This window comes from Macaca fascicularis, chromosome 7, assembly GCF_037993035.2.
Source record: "Macaca fascicularis isolate 582-1 chromosome 7, T2T-MFA8v1.1".
Classification (NCBI taxonomy): domain Eukaryota; kingdom Metazoa; phylum Chordata; class Mammalia; order Primates; family Cercopithecidae; genus Macaca; species Macaca fascicularis.
Window position 1 is genome coordinate 145,169,373 of NC_088381.1, and position 22,353 is coordinate 145,191,725.

General features: G+C 53.8%; 1 protein-coding gene across 17 annotated transcripts in view; it reads left to right on the forward strand.

Moving 5' to 3' along the window:
• The window catches only part of TMEM63C (transmembrane protein 63C), a 76,753-nt gene that overhangs the window by 40,185 nt on the left and 14,215 nt on the right, over nt 1-22,353 (forward strand). For all 17 annotated transcript variants that reach the window (XM_005561877.4, XM_015454039.3, XM_073997951.1 and 14 more), the window contains 11 exons: nt 5,340-5,377; nt 8,328-8,470; nt 10,173-10,221; nt 12,896-13,004; nt 14,847-14,920; nt 15,563-15,643; nt 15,754-15,877; nt 16,630-16,763; nt 18,469-18,591; nt 19,026-19,179; nt 20,780-20,886. In XM_005561877.4, the coding sequence (XP_005561934.1) occupies nt 5,340-5,377; nt 8,328-8,470; nt 10,173-10,221; nt 12,896-13,004; nt 14,847-14,920; nt 15,563-15,643; nt 15,754-15,877; nt 16,630-16,763; nt 18,469-18,591; nt 19,026-19,179; nt 20,780-20,886 (1,136 nt within the window). The remainder of the gene's footprint in view (nt 1-5,339; nt 5,378-8,327; nt 8,471-10,172; nt 10,222-12,895; nt 13,005-14,846; nt 14,921-15,562; nt 15,644-15,753; nt 15,878-16,629; nt 16,764-18,468; nt 18,592-19,025; nt 19,180-20,779; nt 20,887-22,353) is intronic.

Genomic DNA, 22,353 nt, shown 5'->3' on the forward strand with positions numbered 1-22,353 from the left:
CTCACCTCCCATTTCACATAGAAGATTCTAGTCATCTGGCAGGGATTCCCTCAGCCTCAGGCTCCCCAGCCTTGTTTAGTGGAGCGCAGTCTGATGCTTCCTCCCCTTCCCTGGCGAAGACCAGCCCTCCACCCGACTCATGCATCCCTTCAGCCACTTGCTGGGAAGCACCGGCTGTCTGCCAGCCACTGGACTGGGAGCTGGGGGCCAAGTCCTGCCTCATGGCGCTGTCTGCCCGGGCGGGGGAGACGAGCAGACAGAAGCACATAGACTGGTGATAAGGCACAGTGGAGAACGAGGGGGATCTGTGGCATAGGGGAGGTCAGGGATGGTCTAGGGCAGTGGTGACATTTCAGTGGGGCCCTGAATACTTTGAGAGGGCACCCTGAGAACGGCCTCCCTCCCCACCCCCACACACAGCTGAACTTCTGACAGTGGCCCATGCTGCTGTCACCACTTCCTCACCTCTCACTCGCACCCGGCCTCTCACTCACGCCCCGCCTCCCACTCACGCCCCGCCTCCCATTCACACCTCCCCTCCCGCTCTCGCCTCCCTTCCCACTCATGCCTCCCCTCCCACTCTGGCCTCCCCACCCACTCACGCCCCCTCCCACTCACCCATCCCCTCCCACTCACGCCTCCTCTCTCACTCACACCCCACCTCCCACTCATGCCTCCCCGCCACTCACGCCCCGCCTCCCACTCATGTCCCCTCCCACTCACGCCTCCCCTGCCACTCACGAGCCCTGCCTCCCACTTATGTCCCACCTCCCCTCCCTCTCTCACCTCCCAATCACGCCTCACCTCCCACTCACACCTCCTCTCCCACTCATGCCTCCCACTCACGCCTCCCCTCCCACTCTGGCCTCCCCACCCACTCATGCCCCCTCCCACTCACCCCTCCCCTCCCACTCACACCCCGCCTCCCACTCACGCCTCCTCTCTCACTCACACCCCACCTCCCACTCTTGCCTCCCCGCCACTCACGCCCCGCCTCCCACTCATGTCTCACCTCCCACTCACGCCTCCCCTGCCACTCAGGAGCCCTGCCTCCCACTTATGTCCCGCCTCCCCTCCCCCCTCGCCTCCCAATCATGCCTCACCTCCCACTCACGCCTCCCCTCCCCCTCTCGTCTCCCACTCATGCCTCCCCTCCCACTCACGCCCCCCTCCCACTCACGCCTCCTCTCCCACTCACGCCTCCTCTCCCACTCACGCCTCCTTTCCCACTCACGCCTCCTCTCCCACTCATGCCTCCCACTCACGCCTCCCACTCTCACCTCCCTACCCTCTCACATCTCCCCTCCCACCCATGCCTCCTCTCCCACTCACGCCTCAACCTCCTCAAATGTGAGCTCCTGTGCATCACTCCACCAAGACAACCTTGAAGGTTAGCAGTGGTTTGCCCTGCCACTAAATCCAATGTACTTTTCTCAGTTCACATCTTGCCTGTGTTCTCCGAAACGTCCCACCCCGTAGACCGTCTTTCTCTCTTGCACAGGTGTTCTCCCTTGCATAGGTGACGTCACATTCTTTGGGTTTTCCTTCTAGCTCTCGGTCTGCTCCTACTGTGTCTCCTTTGCAGGCTTCTCTTCCACACTGGGAGTCTCCCCAACAAGCTGACCCCATACGCTTCCCCTCGCCCTGACTCCTGGGCAGTGACGCCCACACTGACAACTTCCTTTGCCATCTCTACACATAAACTTTTAAATTCCTGTCTCCAGCTAATCCTCTTACTGGGCCCCAGCCTGATTTATTCAATGTCTTTCAAAATATGTCCACATGGATATTGTGGTCATTTGGGGTTCCATTTGTCCAAAACATTTCATGATATCCCATCACACCCACCTGTTCCTGTGACCTTGGTCTCAGACCTCCTACCATCCTCCCCAGGGCCTCCTCTCCCTCTTACCCAGGCCCCCAAGCATGGCCAATGTGTCTCCACGTTGTGTTGCTTTGACTTTCCCCACTTACTTTCTCTCCTTCCCTCCTACCATTCCCTGGTCCAGGCCTCCATCAGCCTTTTGCCTGGACAACTGCAGTAGCTCTAACTGATCCCTTTAAGTCCACACTCTAGGGCCCTTATCCATTTTCCACCTGCATCCAGAGAGATTCCCCTGTCTGGGGACATATTTTCTGCTGCAGAGACCTTCACTGTCTTCCCAGGGCCCGTGGAATCAATTATAGATGCTGTGCTGTGACCTGGTAGTTTGGTCCATCCTCCCTTACTCCTCCCAACTCCCCTATCCCCGCCACATGGTTCCACCTTTTAGTTTCTCAATAGAGCCCCCTGCTTCCCTCCACCAGTCCTTTCCCAGGCTCTTCCCTCTCCCCCTTCCCCAGTGGCCCTTCTCGGAGTCGCTCACCTGTTGTTGAGATTTCAGCTGAAGCATACTTCCCCAGGGAGCCCTGACCACCCTTCCTGGGTCCAGATCTCTTGTTATATAGCCACAGAAAATGCATTCCTTTTGTTTAACATTTTTAACCTGTCTGTAACGATCCCTCATCTGCGAGATCAGTCTAGTGTGTCTGCTTTCCACAGGCCCTGAACTTGGATTTGCTCATCACTGCACCCCACGTCCAATCCAGCCTGCCGTGTGCTTAGCATCTGATGAGTATTTGTCAGCTGTGCTAAGTAAGCGGAGCCACGTTCCTTCCATTGTCATCCTCGAGAGGCTGGGTCCTTCACTTGCTAGGATCTGCCCTCTCCAAAGTGCAGAGCCTCAGACAAGTGACTTCATCTCTTGGAGGCTTCCTAGGTAGAAAAAGGGCAGCAACACCTACCTTGCAATGTGGCTCGCAGCTTTACTTTTAGAAACATCAAAAAAAAAAAGTTTTATTTTTAAAAGTCTAGAAGATAAATCCCTATGGCAGCAGTGAGGGGGACAAACTGAAGAGGGCATAAATTAAATGGGGAAAGAGAGTTCAGTGAGGTGGCCCGCACAGTGTCCAGCCAGGATGGGGAGACGTCAGCCAGGGCCAGGTGGTGTGGGTGAAGAAAATGGGTCTCACCATGGTTCCCTGAGCAATTTGGGTCAGGCATTGTTACCCCCAGGTGGCGGGAGCTCAGATAGGCGAAGTGAACTGATAGCTGTCACTCTGTCACGTCAGCTGAGCTGGCTCCTGGGAACTGCGGCCCTGTGTCTGCCTCTCATGTGGCTGTTCAGCTGCTGAACTTTCTGAATGGTTTATGCCTTCAGAGCCACAGTGGGTACTCAGGGGAGGGAGTGTGTGTGTGTGTGTGCGCGTGCGCATACACACACAAGACAGACACACACAGAGAGAAATACCCATACAGGATATTCATGGCCATGCTTCTACTCATGACCTCTGCCCTTTGGTGGATGACCCATCCCGTGTCTATTCTAGTATACACCTGTGCACCTGTAGTGGAAGGGGCAGAAACACATTCCCAGGAAGGTGTGTCCCCAGTGGTGCCTAATCATGAGGGACCATCAAGAAAGCTACTTGTGGCCGGGCGTGGTGGCTCACACCTGTAATCCCAGCACTTTGGGAGGCCGAGGTGGGTGGATCACGAGGTCAGGAGATCGAGACCATCCTGGTAAACATGGTGAAACCCTGTCTCTACTAAAAAATACAAAAAAATTAGCCGGGCATTGTGGCGGGCGCCTGTAGTCCCAGCTGCTCGGGAGGCTGAGGCAGGAGAATGGCGGGAACCCGGGAGGCGGCGGAACTTGCAGTGAACGGAGATCACGCCACTGCACTCCAGCCTGGGCAACAGAGCAAGACTCCGTCTCAAAAAAAAAAAAAAAAAAAAAAAAAGAAAGCTACTTGTTCCCTTAGTCAGTCGCACCCTGTTTGCCCAGCTGGGCCGTGGAGACAGACTCTCCATGCAGGACGGGTGACTGGACCTCTCTTGGCCCAGCTCTGCCTTGCTAGTTACCCCTTTCTGGGGATGCTCCCCACTGCTGCTGCCACCAGCATGCTATTCCCCTTCATTGCTCTGACTCACACCTGAACCTTTATCCTTAATTTAGCTCCCCAGGATATAGCTGGAGGAATATCCTGCCGTGAACACCCACCGATTGGCCATTGTCACCATCAGCCAACCCAATACAGGGAAGGGGCCTTAGAAAGTGGGACTTATGCCAAGGGGAGCAAGGGACCGCTGTTTCTTTTGTGCCTTCTCAAAAGGAAGCAACGAGGAAAGACAAAAAAGAAACAGATGTCCTTTGCTCCCCTTGCCATAAGGCCCACCTTCTAAGTCTCCTTCCCTGTGTCAGGTTGGCTGATAGTTGCTTCCTTTTGGGAAACACCTCTTCCCCAGTCCGTGTGGTTCCAGAGGACCATCAATCAAGAGGTCTGCCCAGTTCACAGAAGTGCACATGACCCAAACGGAGCCATTCTAGAGCTGTAACCTTGTGCAAGGCTTTGCTAAGTCCTCTGGGATCCCAGAAAGAAGCAGGCACCAGGGTAACTTCACCGGCTACCAGAGCTGGCAGCTTCTAGAGTTGCAGGCCCTAGCCCCCGCTCTTACACACCATTCCAAAGACGACTCTCTCTAGTCCCCCACCAGTCTCCCCATGGCTGAGGCCACCTTTCCCCACCACCCAGAAACTCAAGACAGCAAGACCCCAAGAGAAAGGTATCAACAGGACAGTACCCTCAGCACATGGCATCAAAGATACCACCAAACCACTCCAGGCTTCATGATGTTTACCGAGGTGCAGGAATTCAGAGGGAAAGAGACCTTCTCCCTTGCAACACCCACATCAATCTCCTTAAGGGATTTTTTTTTTTTAATTTTAATAAGTGGGGTCTTGCTGTGTTGCCCAGGCTGGACTCAAACTCCTGGGCTCAAGTGATCCACCTGCCTCAGCCTCTTGAGCTGCTGAGATTAAGAGTGTGAGCCACCATGCCTGGCTTCCTTAAGGAAATTTTAATTGGCCCCACTTGGGTAAAGTTCCCATTGGCCAGTCAGTCACTGGAGGCAAATTCCCACTTGGACAGAGTAAGAGTAGGAGCCCACTGGACCACACGCATCCAGGGAAGGGCATCTCCGGAAGGAAGCATGAAGGACGGACAGAGAGCGACAGATGTTCACCCCGGAAGGAGTCACTTCTCCCCCTCCAGTTCAAGAGTCACCTTCTGAACCCCATTTCCTGTAACAGGAAGGCAGAGATGTCCCCTCATTTCCAAGGAAGCTTCTCCCTCCACAGTCACTGGTTCCCAACTGAGCCTTCAGACTCTTTTTCCCGGGAAGGAGGCCCCGGACACTGCCGCAGCTGCCTCAGATGACCCGGCCGCCTGGGTTCCCAGAGCTGGGCAGGGCGGGCCAGGGCCTGAGTTTTCTCACAGTTTCTCTCCTTTCCCCCCAGGGCTTCTGTTCCTGGTTCTTCAACAGCATAACCATGAAGTAAGTGCCCGGGCTCTGTGCGCTTGTGACTGTGTTGCCTTGGGGATGGGGGGTGGAGGCTCCTGGAAAAGTTAGCAGCCCCCAGCCTGGGATGACAGGGCCTGAGCTCCACACCCTCCCCACCACCTCGGCCCATCACCGGTGAAGGATGCTTTCCTGGGTGACAATTGGTGAAGTGGGAACTGGGCACAGCCCACTGCCCCTCAGGGAAGGACCACTTTTAATAGCTGAATCATTACTCACATGCTTATAGAAATGCTTCTGTGAACTCCACATGAGGAAAAAGAAATCCTTCCTTTGTGCTATCTGCTTTATTTCTGTGAACATCATTCAGCATATCATGTGTTCGCCCTTCTGCCCAAGCAAACACATCCGGCGGAAGGGCAGGCCTCTCTTGGCCTCGGTGCCTGGAGAGCAGAGGGTCAGCCCTTGCCCACCTCACCTTCTGGGTTTCTTGAATGCCAGATCCCACTTTGCAAAACAGCAGATCCCAAGTCACCCGTTTTCTCCTGCAAGCCGACCTCAAGTTACCTATTTTCTCCTGATTCCTCAACACCAGCCAGACGCTTCAGCAGCGCAGACACTTACCAGAGCTCTGTGTTCCCACTGCATAGGCATACACGCGTGCACACTCATACATACACGCACACACACGAGCATGTGTGCACACAGCTCTTCCTCCACCTCAGACCCCACATACTCATGGGCTCTCCCTCAGTGTGCTCCATCTGTCCTGTCCTGCCCATCCTTAAAACCCCTCCACCCCACCCTTACCCAAAGACTCCTATCATGGAGACCCCTCTGTCAGGGACTCAACATCTGGGAAAGCAGGAAGGCAGCGCATTGCACCGTGCATCCAGCACCCCTTGAGAGCAGTGTCATAGAAGACAGTTTAATGAGTTTACTGAGCAGCAATAAGTCAAGCAGAGTCCCCATGCACAAACGCACGCGATCTGGTTGGAGAAATAAAGGTGAACAAGACTCCCTTCGTAGAATTCAGAATGGGAGGGTTATAATTGCCGTGCAGAGGGCATCTGGGGAAGAGATAAAGGAATTCCAACTGGAAAAGTACAGTTTTGAGCTAGGCGTTAGAGGACAGGAAGAGTTTCAACAGGCGCAATGTGGGATGTGGAGGGCACATCACAAGTAAAGGACTGTGGCCGGGCGCCGTGGCTCACGCCTGTAATTCCAGCACTTTGGGAGGTCGAAGTGGGCGGATCACGAGGTCAGGAGATCGAGACCATCCTGACTAACACGGTGAAACCCCATCTCTATTAAAAATACAAAAAATTAGCTGAGCGTGGTAGCAGGCACCTGTAGTCCCAGCTACTTGGGAGGCTGAGGCAGGAGAATCGTGTGAACCTGGGAGGCGGAGCTTGCAGTGAGCTGAGATCATGCCACTGCATTCCAGCCCAGGTGACAGAGCAAGACTCTGTCTCAGAAAAAAGAAAAGAAGTAAAGGACTGTGTGAGCCAGTTTGTTGCAGAAGATGAGTGGGGTGTACCCAGACATGGTAAATCTGGTGTGGTTAGAAGCAAGATTTCATGGTAAGTGTGGCAGGGGAGGGTAAAAGATTGGGCTGGAAGGATCAGTTGGGGTTTTTTTTTTGAGGCAGAGTCTCTCTTTGTCGCCCAGGTTGGAGTGCAGTAGCACAGTCTCAGTTCACTGCAACCTCCGCCTCCTGGGTTCAAGCAATTCTCCTACCTCAGCCTCCTGAGTAGCTGGGATTACAGGCACGTGCCACCATGCCCTGCTAATTTTTGTATTTTTAGTAAAGACGGGGTTTCACCATGTTGGCCAGGCTGGCCTCGAACTCCTGACCTGAGGTGGGCCACCTGCCTCACTCTTTCAAAGTGCTGGGATTATAGGCATGAGCCACCACATTGGGCCTCAGCTGAGATCTTGACTGGCATACTGAGAATCTTGGGCTTTCATCTAGAGACAGTAGGGAGTCAATTAGTATTTTCAAGCAGGAAAGTCAAAACGATATATGTGTTTAGGCAGAAGTGTGGAGAGTGAATGGCCTTAGAGAAAGTCCAAAGTCAAGGTGAGCAGTTAAGGAGGCTATTCCAATGGTCGAGGTGGGAGGTGCTGGTGACCTGAACTGGGGCAGTGACTACAGAAACAACGGAAAAAATTGTCTTCCACAAAACTGGTCCCTGGTGCCAAAAAAGTTGGGGACCACTGCTGTATAGTATTTCATGATTTATATATCACAGTTCTTGTGTCCATTTCACCTTGATAGACATGTAAGTTGTTTCCAGTTTGAGGATGTTACAAGTAATGCATCTATGAAATTTTTATACATGTCTCTGGGTACACATGTCATGCATTTCTGTTGGGTGTAAACCTAGGAGTAGAATCGCTAGGTCATAGAATGTGCATGATTTCCATTTCAGTAGATAATACCAACTGTTCTCCAGTGTAACTGGGCCAGTGTATACACCCGTGAGAACAGGAGAGCTCCCAATGCCCCACACTCTCACCAACACTTACTGTTGTCCAACTTTCCAACTTTGGCAAATCTGGCAGTGTGGAGTGATAGCTCGTTATCTCATCATGGGTTTCAGGTGTTCCTTTTTTCCTAATAGGCTGCCTCTCAATACCACGAATGCTTTGTCTGGTGGTATGGCTGCACCATAGCAACCACTCAAAATGTTTGAAGAAGTAATAAAAGGATGAATGAACGCTCTATTTCAAGAGTGTTTCTGGATTCCTGAGTGTGTATCTGTAACAGAGCCCCTATCTTTGATATGTCTGTGAAATTCAGTTAAGGTATACTTCAGGGATAACAGAGGCTTTGAGATATAGGGCAATATTTAAAAAAACAAAAACAAAAAAAAAACTTGGGGAGGCGGTGATCATTTGCTGTCCTTCCCTCTACCTCCCTGCAACAAGTGGTGGCCACGCTGGCTCCCGAGGCATGTCCTTGTCTATGTGTCTCTTCCAGGGACGAGGATCTGATTAACAAGTGTGGGGACGACGCACGCATCTACATCGTGTTCCAGTACCACCTCATCATCTTCGTGCTCATCATCTGCATCCCTTCCCTGGGCATCATTTTGCCCATCAACTATACTGGATCCGTTCTGGGTAGGCAGAGCTCAGTGGGCCCCAGGGCAGCCGCTGGACCTGAGAGGCAGCCAGGCAAGCCAGTCAGGGCTGGGGTTGAGGGTCTAGACATCTATTTTAATCCTGCCTCTTGGAGTTTGTTGTTGTGTGAACCTGGACAAGCCATGCTTCACTTCTCTCAGGTGGAGACTGGAGACGATTCCTCCTTTGTCACAGGTTTGGCCCAGGGCCTGGCACACAGCAGGCACATAGTATTAATTCAGTTGGGAATTGAGTGTTCATTCACGGCCCCACTCTGGCTGGGTGTTCCTGGGGACCCTTTTGTGACATGTGACCCACTGCAAAGATCCCTGAACCCATTCTGTTGGACATCACACTGTAAGTGCAGAGTTTGTCTTGTGGGACCTCTGCTCCCACTCACTGGAAGAGGGTAAGCCCTTCGGACAGAACAGCATTGTGGATGAGACCTGGGCTTCCAAAACAGAACAATCAGGACTCCACAATGTTTACCCACACCTGCACCCCAGAAAATACCTTTGCCTAGTTAATATGTTATTTTATTTATTTATTTATTTATTTATTTATTTATTTATTGAGACAGAGTTTTGCTATTGTCGCCCAGGCTGGAGTGCAATGGCATAATCTCAGCTCACTGCAACCTCTGCCTCCTGGGTTCAAGTGATTCTCCTGCCTCAGCCTCCCGAGTAGCTGGGATTACAGGCACTTGCCCGCACACCTGGCTAATTTTTGTATTTTTAGTAGAGACGGGGTTTCACCATGTTGGTCAGGCTGGTCTCAAACTCCTGACCTCCAGTGATCCGCCTGCCTCAGCCTCCCAAAGTGCTGAGATTACAGGCATGAGCCACCAAGCCTGGCCGCTAACATGTGATTTAACCTAGTATATGGCAAATCAGTCTCCCGAGCTTCACTTTCCTCAGCTGTCTTAGGGATTGGGAGATCACATACCTACACAGTGCTTGATAGACGTAGTAGATGCTCAATGAATAGCAGGTAGTATTTCACTTAGAATCATGAAGCTGAACGGAGCTGTGTGAAGACTGCACAACTGGGTGGTGCAGAATAGCACCTTAAATGCCCCAGTGGAAACCAGCTTTACCTTGATTCCTCAGGTTTCTACCTGTTTGTCCTTGGCCAGAGGTAGACCTGAATTCAGTTTAGCACACAGTGTCCATACCACCAAATTCCACTACTAGAGTAACATCTGAGTCCTTGTCTTGTCTTATCCTAAGAGCTGGTATGTTGGCAGTGATCATATCATGCAGGATTTTTAGACACATTTTACAAGGGAGTGTCTGAACCGTCAAACTAATACACCTAGCCAGAAGGATTTCCTCTGAATAAGGCAGTGTTGCCTTTTCTGGACATTGCCAGTGGTAATAGTGTTGCTAATGTCATCATTCTGCTCATGGCTGGATGGCTGGTACCTTCAACAAGCATTCACTGGGTGTCCATTATGCGCCAATCGTGCCCTGGAGATACCACACAAAGAAGTGTGCACGCTTTCCTCCCGAGAGCCCCAGTCAGCAGTGCCAGGGAAAAGAGGCCTCTGATGTTTTTGTTAAAAGTTGGGGACAAGCTCTGGGGAACCGGAAGGAAGAGGAGGACAAAGGCAAGCATCTCCAGACCCCAGGCATTCGTCCAGGAACCTTGAACTCTGGTGCCCCACAGCAACTGAGGAGCCAGCAACTTCTTTCTCTTTCAGACTGGAGCAGTCACTTTGCTCGGACCACCATTGTCAATGTCTCCACAGAGTAGGTACCTGATCTGAAGCTCCCATTCCATTGGCTGGGGGTGTTGGTGTGGAGAGGAGGTCTCACATGTCAGTTTGTAACATGGGCACCGTTTTGCTGATAAGAACGGCCTGGTTTCCTTGGGAACCGGGTCCTGAGTGAGATGCCAGAAGCTGCATCCTCTCGGTGGGGCAGGGCTCTTGGTGTGAGATGAGACCCTGTGTCCTCATCTGTCATGAGTGGAGCTGCCCAAACTGGCCACTCATGAAGACGTGGAGAAATGGTCCTATTTGCTTCGTGTAGCCAGATCCCAAGAGGCAGAGGCCCTGTGCTGAAAGAGATTGAAGATTATTTTCCTGTCACCAATAGGCTCCAGTCAGCCGTCATACACCTGAGTGAATCACGGGCCTGACAGTCCCCCTCAGAGTCCCACAGCAGACTCATGTCCCCCCTCTGCCATTAACTGGCCCTGGGTCTGAAGCAGTGTGCCCCCAACACTGAGCTTCAGTCCTTATCCATGTCCATCACTGGGGAAGGGCTGGTGAACATACTCTCTCAGCTCCTTCCCCTCACAGGCCAGGAACCTGTGGATTCCAACATCAGCCGACCTGGCTGGTGGCATATCAATTTACCCCGAGGCAAATGCGGCCCTGTTGGGCCATGCCATGGCCTAGGTGTCTAGGCCAGCTTGGCTGATTCCTGACAAAGCTGCAGAAGCAGTTCCAGCCAGTGTGAGTGGGGCTCACACACCCCTGCCCCATCTCGCCTCCTCCCACCCCTGTCCCTCTGCCCCTGCTCTCCTGCAATACACCTTGGAGCAGACTGGCTTAACCCAAGCTCTGAAATCAGCAGAAAGGGGCTATGACATCCTCTCATCTCTGCTTTCACCATATCCTCCCCTGGGGATGCCAACCAGAGCAGGGATATCGGCTCCTTCCCAAGGCCCATTGCTGGCCCGAGGTACCTACATCTTCCCAACAAAAAGTGAATTCTAGTAGTACAGCAAAAAGCCATCAGTCTCCATGAATCCATCCTGGCAGAGAGCTGGAGCGTTCTGTAGAGACCATGTAGCCTTGCCCCTCTATGAAAACTGACGGTGGAGGCATCTAGCAGATGGCAATGGCGTGTGAGGTGCCAGGCACCTTTTGAAGCAAGGTGACCTTTCTCCCCTCTAACCATGTGGAATAAGGTGGGCCCTATTTCTGAGTAGCAATCCTAGCCAGATGCTTTGGGATGGCATCACGTGAGTTGAAAGCAGGGATGGCAAACATGGCCCAAGTGCCATGACTCTCCTACCCCGGGGGCGGTGCTGCAAACCATCTGGCTCTCCTTCCTCAAGGCCTGCAGGTAACCCAGGTTCTTCCTCACTTGGTCTGCTGGGCAACCATGGGGGCCTGAGCCACAGCAGCTGGCAGGATGGTGTTACAGTGATGAATCTTAAGTTCTTCAGCAGCTCTGGGCTCACCTCCCAGTGCACCACTGCTACGGTGACCTTGGGTGGGTCACCAACCCTCTCTCACCCTCATTTCCCTTTGAGTGAAGTGAAGATAACCACATGCATGGCTATGTGTGTGGTTGAGTCTAGTGAGAAAATGCACACCATGCACTAAGTCCCACCTGGATCTGGCTCAGAGTAAACACTCAATACACATCTCCCTCATGAGCTGGAGCAAGACCCCTTCTCACCACTGATGCCCCTTCCAAGGCACCTGAGTGTCTGGACTCCAAGAAGGTGTTCCTGGAGAGACTGCATGTGGGCTGGGAGAGGGGGGTCCTGGGAGATTGTGATCGGTGGGAGGGGAGGGTCTGAGAAGACTGCAATGGATGGGGAGATATTTGGGGAGACTGTGATGGCTGGGAGGGAGACCTGGGAGACTGTGATGGGTCGGGGGAGGTGTCCAGGGAGCCTGAGATGGGTGGGGCTGTCCCAGGAGACTGCGACTGGTGGAACGGGTCCAAGGAGACTGTGACCATGACCGGCTAGGGGGTCCAGGGAGACTGCAATGGGTGGGATGGGGGGTCCGGGGAAACTGTGATGGGTGGGAGGGAGCAGGGAGCCCTAGGAGACTGCGATGGGTGGGGGAGGTGTCCAGGGGGACTGCAATGGGTGGGGGTCTGGGGAGACTGTGGTGGGTAGAGGTGTGGGGAGACTGTGATGGGTGGAGGGTCTGGGGAGACTGTGATGGGTGGAGGGTCTGGGGAGACTGTGATGGGTGGGGGGTCTGGGGAGACAGTGATGGGTGGAGGGTCTGGGGAGACTGTGATGGGTGGGGGTATGGGGAGACTGTGATGGGTGGGGGGTCTGGGGAGACTGTGATGGGTGGAGGTGTGGAGAGACTGTGATGGGTGGGGGGTCTGGGGAGATTGTGATGGGTGGGGGTATATGGGGAGACTGTGATGGATGGGGTCTGGGGAGACTGTGATGCATGGGGGTGTGGGGAGACTGTGATGCATGGGGGTGTGGGGAGAATGTGATGGGTGGGGGTGTGGGGAGAGTGTGATGGGTGGAGGTGTGGGGAGACTGTGATGGATGGGGGTAGTCCCGGGAGACTGCGATGGGTTGGGGTCTGAGGAGACTGTGAGAGGTTGGGAGGCCCCAGGAGACTGATGGCAGGAGGAGGCCCAGGGGTCTGTGTGCAGTGGGCTCTGGGGAGCTCGCAGGCTGACCTCACTGCTGCTGCCTGCCTCCCTATAGGAGCAAGCTCCTGTGGCTGCACAGCCTGCTGTCCTTCTTCTACTTCATCACCAACTTTGTGTTCATGGCTCATCACTGCCTGAGGTTTGCGCCCAGGAATAGCCAAAAGGTAAGTGGCCTACAAAGCTGCTCCCCACTGGGCCGACCACTCCCAGCCCTCAGAGAAGCCCTCAGAGGGTCCAGGGAGACTGTGGCAGATGGGAGGGGGCGGTTTCACCTGAGCAGGGGCCAAGCTTCCTCCCTTCTGCCCTAGTAACAATTATCTGGCCCCCACCTCTCACCCTCCTCCACCCTCCTCCACCCTATCACCCCCAATGAACTTTCAGACTGGTTGGTAAATAGCTGCTGCCCAGGTACCTCCTATCCCTGCCCCTCTGCTGCCCCGCCCCTCCCCAGGGACTCTTGGACTTCCCACCATCCGAAAACTAAAGGATTAACAAGGCCCAGTGGACCAGCGGGGGCCTCCGTGCTAAGTGGTCAGGGCCCTGCTGAACTGCTGCTACTTAGTGTACCTGGCCCTGCCCACTCCTGCTAGGGCCATGCCTTGCCCTTCTGCAATCTCTCTGAGGTCAGAGACCCCCTGTGTTTCCCCACCGTCTCAGTTTGGGTGACCCCATCCAAGCAGACCCTGAGACTTGGATTGAGTAGCACTTGTTTATGGGAGGTGATCCCAGGAAACGCCAGTAAGGGAGTGAGGATGCAAAGGCAACCAAAAAAAAGGGAGCATAGAGGGGCAGCTTACCACTGGAGGCAGCTGGAGCTTTATGACCTGGGAATTCCGGGAGTTGGTGTAGAACACATGCCCCAGAATTTTCCTGGAGGTGAGCAATCGGGGTATTTTTCCACCAGCTCCCTGTCCACCATTCATTGAGGGTTGCACTTGGGGGCTTTAAACCTCAATGAATGCTTGCCCTGCACAAAAGCAGAACATGCCCCAAGGCCGGGAAAGAACAGTCGCTGTGTTTGCAGCATGCCGCAGGCTTTGGTGTGCAGAGGTGACTGATGGGGGGCCACGGGCAGGCACCAGCAGTGCCACCCATCTGGACCAGCACCCATGCTCTGGTGGGGAGGGGCAACAGCGAGGATGAGCATCCTTGGCTCCTGTCCTCAGCCTTTCAATGGTTCAGTGGTGTGGAGTCAGCTCCTTCCAAGCCATCCATTCAAAAGGCCTGATTCACTTGAACCCACCCCAGAGTGCAAATCCACATTCCCTGAAAAGTGAACCCAAATGCTTCAGCCTGCCAGGCGTGGAGGCTTGGTCACCCTTGACCAGTCTGGTGTCTGCTACTTCAGCTTTCCTTATTGTTACCAGAAGCCTCTTTCAAGACCCCTGATTCTTGCAGCGCAGTTTATCAGACTGTCATCTTAACGGTGACGACCCAGGAAGATATTTCCCATTCACAGAATAAAATGTGAAGTTCGTGAGAAGCTTCCCTATCCTCTCCCCAGAGTCTTGTTTACTTCCCAGCTCCCCCACCCAGTCTCATGTGAGGGATTTCTCTAGCAATGTGAGGCTTTATGCTGGAGTAGTGGAAGCTACAGGGAGAGCAGAAATCACTGTGGGGTCGCTCGGGCAGCTCTTTCCAATCATGGAGCTCTGATCCTCCACCCCAGCCTGATGGCGGCTTCCAGCCCTTCCTCCCTTCACCACAGTGGTCTGTGGCAGGGCACCCACAGCTGGGCACAGAGGAGAACAGAAGCACAATGGACCAACCTCAGAGCTGCCTGGCTCAGCTGGGCCACTGTGGGTTAAGGAAGCTGGCACTATTTTGGCCCACAGTGTCCCAGCTTGGCTTTGGCTTTCTTGGCTGTCTCAGCAAGGAGACACTGGCATCAGCAGCCTGCTGGGAGCAGGCCTGCTCCCAGGAGACTCCGGGCCACCAAAAGACTCAGGTGTCTGGAATTCCTATGCAAGCACAGTCTTCTTTCTTCATTGATTATTCCCACCCAGGTCACAAGGACGCTAATGATCACCTATGTGCCCAAGGACATTGAAGACCCAGAAATCATCATTAAGCATTTTCAGTAAGTGGGTTGGGGTGGGCCGAGGCGTGGATGGCTTCCTCCCCGTAACCCTGCCTGGGTCCTCAAGTGGGTAGTGAGTTGGTGCAGGATGGTGGGACTGGGACACCCCAGGGTGGCTCTCCCTGGACTGAGCTCAGGATCTGAAAAGCTTTGCAGAATGGGGAGGGCCACTGGAGCTGGAGCAGGGTTTCTGAAGTCAGGGACTTCCTGCATGGCTGTGATAGGGGTGATGGGAGTTTTCCTTTCTGCTGTTGCTCCAACTACTGGGCACAGGGAACCCTGGATCACAGCTATTTAGAGCAGATCATCTGGAGACATCTTTTGTGACCCCAAGTTCCTAACCCCAAGGACACTGTTCACTGAGCTGACTCTCTCTTCGTGAACAGCTCTCTCCTGGGTTCCCCTCGGGTGGAGCTCCACCCTTTGGCCCTGTTCTGAGTTATGTAGGAAGGATTTGACAGCTCTCAGATCACCAAGGTTCAAACCCTGAGGTTCAGCTTTAGGAGCAGAGATGGAGTCTCCCATCCAGGAACACCAGGCAGCTGAGCCCCCCAGCCCTGGGGGCCGACATGCTGGGCAGGGGCTAGGGGCAGCACATCCCCACCCCACAGGCCAACTCAGCACCCATGTTTGTGGCTGCAGCGAGGCCTATCCAGGCAGTGTCGTGACCAGAGTCCACTTCTGCTACGACGTCAGGAACCTGATCGACTTGGACGATCAGAGGTGAGGCTGCAGCGGGGCCTTTCGGCGCCCGGGGTGGGGGTAAAAGGGGAGGATGGGGCTCTGCTGGTCCCTGACCTGCAGGTCCTTCTCCCGTTGCCCACCGCTGGCAGGCGCCACGCCATGCGGGGCCGGCTCTTCTACACAGCCAAGGCCAAGAAGACTGGGAAGGTGATGATCAGGATCCACCCCTGCGCCCGCCTGTGCTTCTGCAAGTGCTGGACCTGCTTCAAGGAGGTAACTGGCTTGAGCATCGGGAGAACAGCAAGGGAGCGGTAGGGTCCTGGGGCTCTAGGATCTGTGCCTTCACCCGCACTGTTGGGCCCCAGGCCCCATTCAGGTCTGCTCCAGTGCTCCCCACCCAGCTCCTCCCTCCCCATCCACCATGTCCTGCCTCTCTGTTGAGATGGGAGCCTTTCTGGAGGCCACCTTCAGAACAATGCAGGGAAGCTTGCTCTTGTCTCCTTTCTGGTCTTGGATGGGAGAATGAGAGAGAAGGACCAGAGAAAACACAGCAGGCTACACGAGGCTGCCAGGCCTCAGGCTCCCAAAGAGATAGGACAGAAACATTTGAAGGCAGCAGCCTGTCTTATCACCTGACCACTGTGGCTCAAAGAAGGCGTCAAGACTCAGACACCTGCTTCAGGACCACACCGAACTTCTGCCATCCCAGGAAAAGAATCACCCTCTCTTGTGGAAATGCGGCAAACACATTATCTCACCTCTCTGGGGTCCACCCCAAGCCTGAAAGCCCCTGGGTACCCCTAGCTATGCCTCACTTTCCCCAGATCTAAGGGCAGGGGTGAAAGGCAGTCATCGCCTCTTCTTGTTCTAGAGGTGGGACTTTGGAGGCCAGCCAGGGTCCTGGGCTCCTTGAGGTGCTTCAAGGCCACCACAATCCAGGGAGGCTTGAGTGGGGAGGAACCTCGTGACCAGGGAGGCCTTACTGGGGCTCTGGCCCCAGCCCTGAGGGCTGCCTGCCACCCCAGGTGGATGCAGAGCAGTATTACAGCGAGCTAGAGGAGCAGCTAACAGACGAGTTCAATGCCGAGCTCAACCGCGTGCCGCTCAAGCGCCTGGACCTGATCTTCGTCACCTTCCAGGACTCCAGGATGGCCAAGCGGTGAGCACCAGGCAGGCACCCCACTCAGCCCCAAGAACACCCCTGCTTCTCGGCACTCTCGTCCCTCTCCCCCTCCAGTTTCCCCTTCTGCCTCCCCTGGGCCCTCCATGCTCCTCACAGGCAGCTGCCCTCTGGCTCTCCAGTAGGATGAGATGGCCATACCTGCTTCTCCTAGCTGCTGGGGCCCAGCCGGTCTCCAGGGGTGCCCAGGCCGGGGCTCCTCACTCCCTGTCCTTGCTTCAGCACAGAGGTGGCCCCAGAAGCCTTTGACCTCATGGTTCCTCTTCTGTCCTTGACAAGAATGACATCCCTTTTTCTTTTTCTTTCTTTCGTTTTTTTTTTTTTTTGAGACAGAGTCTTGCTCTGTCACCCTGGCTGGAGAGCAGTGGCACAATTTTGGCTCACTGCAACCTCTGCCTCCCAGGTTCAAGCGATTCTCCCGCCTCAGCCTCCCAAGTCGCTGGGATTACAGGTGCCCGCCACCAAGCCCAGCTAATTTTTGTATTTTTAGTAGAGATGGGGTTTCACCATGTTGGCTGGGCTGGTCTCGAACTCCTGACCTCAGGTGATCTGCCTACCTCAGTCTCCCAAAGTGCTGGGATTACAGGTGTGAGCCACCACGCCCAGCCGACACACACGTCACTCCCTCCTCACCATAAGAGAGCATCAGGATAGAGAAGCTCTGCTTGCCCTTCTGCTGCTGCAGGCCTCCCCTAATTCATAGCTCTACAGTCCCCTCTCTTTTCCGCCCCAGCCTCTGGCAGCCCATGCATTGACAAGGAATGAATTCAGTCCACTCTGGAATGTTCCAGAAGGATCCTTAGGACTGGGCCAAAGTCCTAAAGGAGCTCCAGAATTTATCTCTTAAGAATTGTCGGGGGCGGGTGGGCTCTTCTTTCCGGGGGAGACTGATTCTGTACAGCACATTGTTCCCACCCACCCCACCCCTACAAAGGAAGAGAACTGCCTAGATTTTGCTCACAAACAATGGTGCACAATTTTGCAAGTTCCTTACACTCTCAACTTGTTATCTGGAAAATTTGGTTACTGATATCGGCCCTGTTCACCTCCCGGAAGGTTGACAAGTGATATGCCTTCTATTCCATTTCTGTGTTGTTTAAAGCAATACACCTACCTAAGGTAACATTGTTCATTCTTTGAGACATCATCATTTGGTAGAGAGGATCCGAGGCTTAATTACAGCGGAATATGAGCTAGCAAGCCAGAGGTGGGGCTCCAGCACCTGCTCCTCTTTGGTCACATCTCTAGGCACCTTGATTTAGTCATCTGTGCATTGGAAATGATACTGGTCATCAATTAGCACACAGAACTCAATAATTAGTAGCTATTGATATTAAGATGAGGCTAAAAGTAGTACCTCCCTTATCAAATCTCAAAGAGAGAGTGTGTCTATGTGCTGTCACTGCTGTTAAGGGGAAAGGCAGAAACAGAACCACATGGCACCCCTGCCCTTCCTGGGCAGTCAAGGCACCCTCAAAAGCCCTTTCCTCCAGACACTGGGCCTTAGGAACTGTCCACCTGTAAGGTCCTGAAGACATAGCCAAGGCTTCAAGAATCCCTAGGAAGGGGGTGAGCCCCCATCTGTAGGACCACCATAGTGACCCTGAGCCCCTGGCATGAGACCCTCCTAAGCCCATCCCCCACCCCCAGACCCACATCTCCTCCTCTTCTCCCCTCTCTGCAGCGTCCGTAAGGATTACAAATATATCCATTGTGGTGTGCAACCCCAGCAGTCCTCAGTGACCACCATCGTCAAATCCTATTACTGGAGGGTCACTATGGCTCCACACCCCAAAGACATTATTTGGTAAGCCTTTTCCATCCCTCCCCTCTCCTCTGAGCTCCTCTGAGACTGAAGAAGGCAGCAGGACAGGGCCTTCTCTCCCCATGTCATTGCCCAACAGAGACTCCAAGGGGACTAAGTTCCATGCTTTCCTAAGCACCACAACCTGTGTGTACCACTAGATTCATTCCCACAAATGTGGGAGGCATCCAACCCTTAGCAAAAAGGTTTTTCCTGCAGAAGGAACTCAGGTCCATTTTTTTTTTGGCTATATGCACCGGATCCTTTATAAACAGTGTGACAGGGGGCGGTCCAGGGGCCCACTGCATGCAGGTCTGGGCCCAGGAGGCTGGATTAGACCAGGCCAGCCTGGGTCCACAGCTGGCCTGCAGCAAACAGCATGTGGCCTCTAAGAACTGATGTCTCTAAGTGTGCCTCCTTCTTTCATCCCTCCCCAGGAAACACCTGTCTGTCCGCCGCTTCTTTTGGTGGGCCCGCTTTATCGCAATCAACACCTTCCTCTTCTTCCTCTTCTTCTTCCTCACCACGCCTGCCATCATCATGAACACTATCGACATGTACAACGTCACCCGCCCCATCGAGAAGCTGCAGGTGCCTCCTCTGCTCAGGCCAGGCCTGGGGGCCCCAGGGAGATCAAGGAAGAATTCAGGCGAGGATGGAATGGGGGGGCCCCCTGGGATGCGGCTGTGGAGCCCCTATACAGTGCAAACATTGTGGAGGTGGCCGTGGTGCAAATGGTGGGGTAGGGCTTGATTTGTTCTAAAGGGATGAAGGTGGGTGACTGCCAGTCTTAGGGACCAGGGCTAGAACAGGGAGGGAGAGTGGAGAGTCCACAGGCAGGTCCTGGGGTGAGTTGGAGGGGGTGTCGTCCTGTCAACATGGGCTCAGAGGTCTTCATGAACGGGGTCATCCCAGGCCAGCGTGGAGTCCAGAGGGTGTGGCAAATGTGAGTGGCTCTGCTTTCCACAAGTTGTTCAGGGCAGCAGTCTCCTGGTTTGTGTAGTATGGTTGAGGGTGAGGAAGAGTGAGGTAAGTCCCAACGCAGCCCTCTCAGAGAAGTGGGAACTCCAGATCTGCCTCCACCTCCCTCATCTCCAGACACCTGCACTCTAGGCTGGGATCGCTCAGCCCTGGAGGAACCATCTCTGAAGTTAGGGGATACCTTCTACTGATGGTGCAGGTCAGAGGGAGCCTAGCCTATTTCCAAATTCTTTAGGCTCAAGACTGTGAAGATGAGCCTGGAAGGTCTCTTCTTCCATATTCTCCCCATCCTCATTTCCAACAACACACATGTGCACGTGCACATGCACACACACACAAAGTCAACACACGTGCATGCACACACGCACACATGCACACACTCACGGAGTCAACACACGTGTGCATGCCCACATGCACATACAGTCAACACATGTGAGGCCGGGTACGGTGGCTCACGTCTGTAATCCCAGCACTTTGGGAGGCCGAGACAGGCGGATCACGAAGTCAGGAGATCGAGACCATCCTGGACAACACGGTGAAACCCCGTCTCTACTAAAAATACAAAAAAAATTAGCCGGGCGTGGTGGCGGGCGCCTGTAGGCCCAGCTACTCAGGAGGCTGAGGCAGGAGAATGGCGTGAACCCGGGAGGCGGAGCTTGCAGTGAGCCGAGATCGCACCACTGCACTCCAGCCTGGGCAACAGAGCGAGACTCCGTCTTGAAAAAAAACAAAAACAAACAAAAAAACACGTGTGTATGCATACATGCACACATGCACGCACACGCGCACATACGCACACGAGTCAAGCCGCACCACTTCTGCTGCTGATTTTTGTTCTCCTTTGCAAACTTTGTAATAGGCCCCAGACCCCATCCAACCCCAGGACCACAGTTCTCCCTGGGGACTCCTCCATCCTCCCCTCCTCACCCACTCACATGTCATCACAGCAAAGGCAATGTCATCTCCCGGCTAGCTCTGGCCTTAGGAGGAAGTCACTCAGGAAAGCTCAGGCTGCTCCTCCAGTGACCTAGACCACTTGACCTTGGGTGTCAGCCTCTGCCTGGCCAGGAAGGCCAGTGAGAAGGGCCAGGCCCCTTGCAGCCTCCAGGAGAGCAAGCCAGCCCTGGGAGTGAGTGGGAGGAGAAGAGGCAGGGGGAAGGGGATGCTTGCATTGACGTCTCTCCTGCTATCCTCCCCTCTCCCCCTGCAGAGCCCAATTGTGACCCAGTTCTTCCCCTCTGTGATGCTCTGGGGCTTCACAGTGATACTGCCTCTGATTGTCTACTTCTCCGCCTTCCTGGAGGCCCACTGGACCAGGTGACCTGGGGGCCTCCTCTCCTAGCCCTGTGGGTTCTGCAGCCTCTTCCCCTGCCTTAGCTTCCCCGCTAGCCTGGCGCTTGGGCCTCCCCTCTAGCCTAAGAAGGATGATTGATAAGGGATGATTTTGATACCTGAAACCATCCCCAAAGACCAACAGATGTTCTGTCTTTGGAAGGAGGTTCTGGGTTGTCTCTGGGCCCCTGGGATGCTGAGATAGAGCCACTGTCTAAGAGCGTGGGGCCAAAACCAAGCCCTCCTTGGGCTTCTCCCTCAGCCCCCAGCCATATCCTGAAAGCATGGAGCTGTAGGCATGAGCTAGGCAGTCCCAGGCATTCCACGCAGAAGGCATAGGAGGAAAGACTTGTGTGGGAATGTCAGTAGAATGCTGTGGCCACACAGAGGGGCCCACACACTCACTGTGACTGTCATCACATATGACCCACACCATGCCAACCTTTTACCCAATCAGGAGCTTTCCCATTTGTTAGCCTTGATGGTTCTATGGTGGCAGCTCACTGGGTAGAAAGTATTTGCCATGCCCTGGGCAGGTGGCAGTACTTTGGCTTGAAAGCTGCATGCATCTCAAAAGTTACTTTCCACACCAAAACTTCCTACCATTCCACCAGGCAGCAGCCAAAAGGTGTGTCCTAAGGGAAATCCTTCCTGGCCTTTTCCTCTGGCCGAGAACAAGACTTACATTGATGACTGAAACTCTGCAGGGATTTTGAGTATTCTTGGTAATGTCTCTTTAACACAGAGACATCAACTATATGGCCGATCTGTGCCTTCCCATCCCTTCCTGTACCCAGCACAGACATCACTAGTTGATCATGCTGTTCTTTCCGGCTGCCCCCAGATGCAGCACAGCTCACAGTGGTATATGGAGATGGCATCAGTATGCACGATTAAACCAATTTCCCAGCCCAGATCTCTACTCTGCATATGTCTGTATTAGTCAGTTTTCACACTGCTGATAAAGACATACCCGAGACTGGACAATTTATAAAAGAAAGAGGTTTCATTGGACTCCGTATTAGTCCATTTGCACTCTGCTGATAAAGACATATCTGAGACTGGGTAATTAATATAGGAAAAAGGGTTTATTGGACTTACAGTTCCATGTGGCTGGGGAAGCCTCACAATCATGGCGGCAGGCAAGGAGGAGCAAGCACGTGTTACGTGGATGGCAGCAGACAAAGAGAGCTTAGGCAGGGAAACTCCTCTTTCTAATACCATCAGATCTCACAAGACTTATTTGCTATCATGAGAACAGCAAGGGAAAGACCCACCCCCCATAATTCAATCTTCTCCCAATGAGTCCCTCCCACAACACGTGGGAATTATGGGAGCTGCACGATGAGATTTGGGTGGGGACACAGAGTCAAACCATATCAGTGTTTCTCTTCCTCTCTATTACATAGTTAGGCCTTTGGTTCTTATTAGGCCATGTCCATTGATGAATAT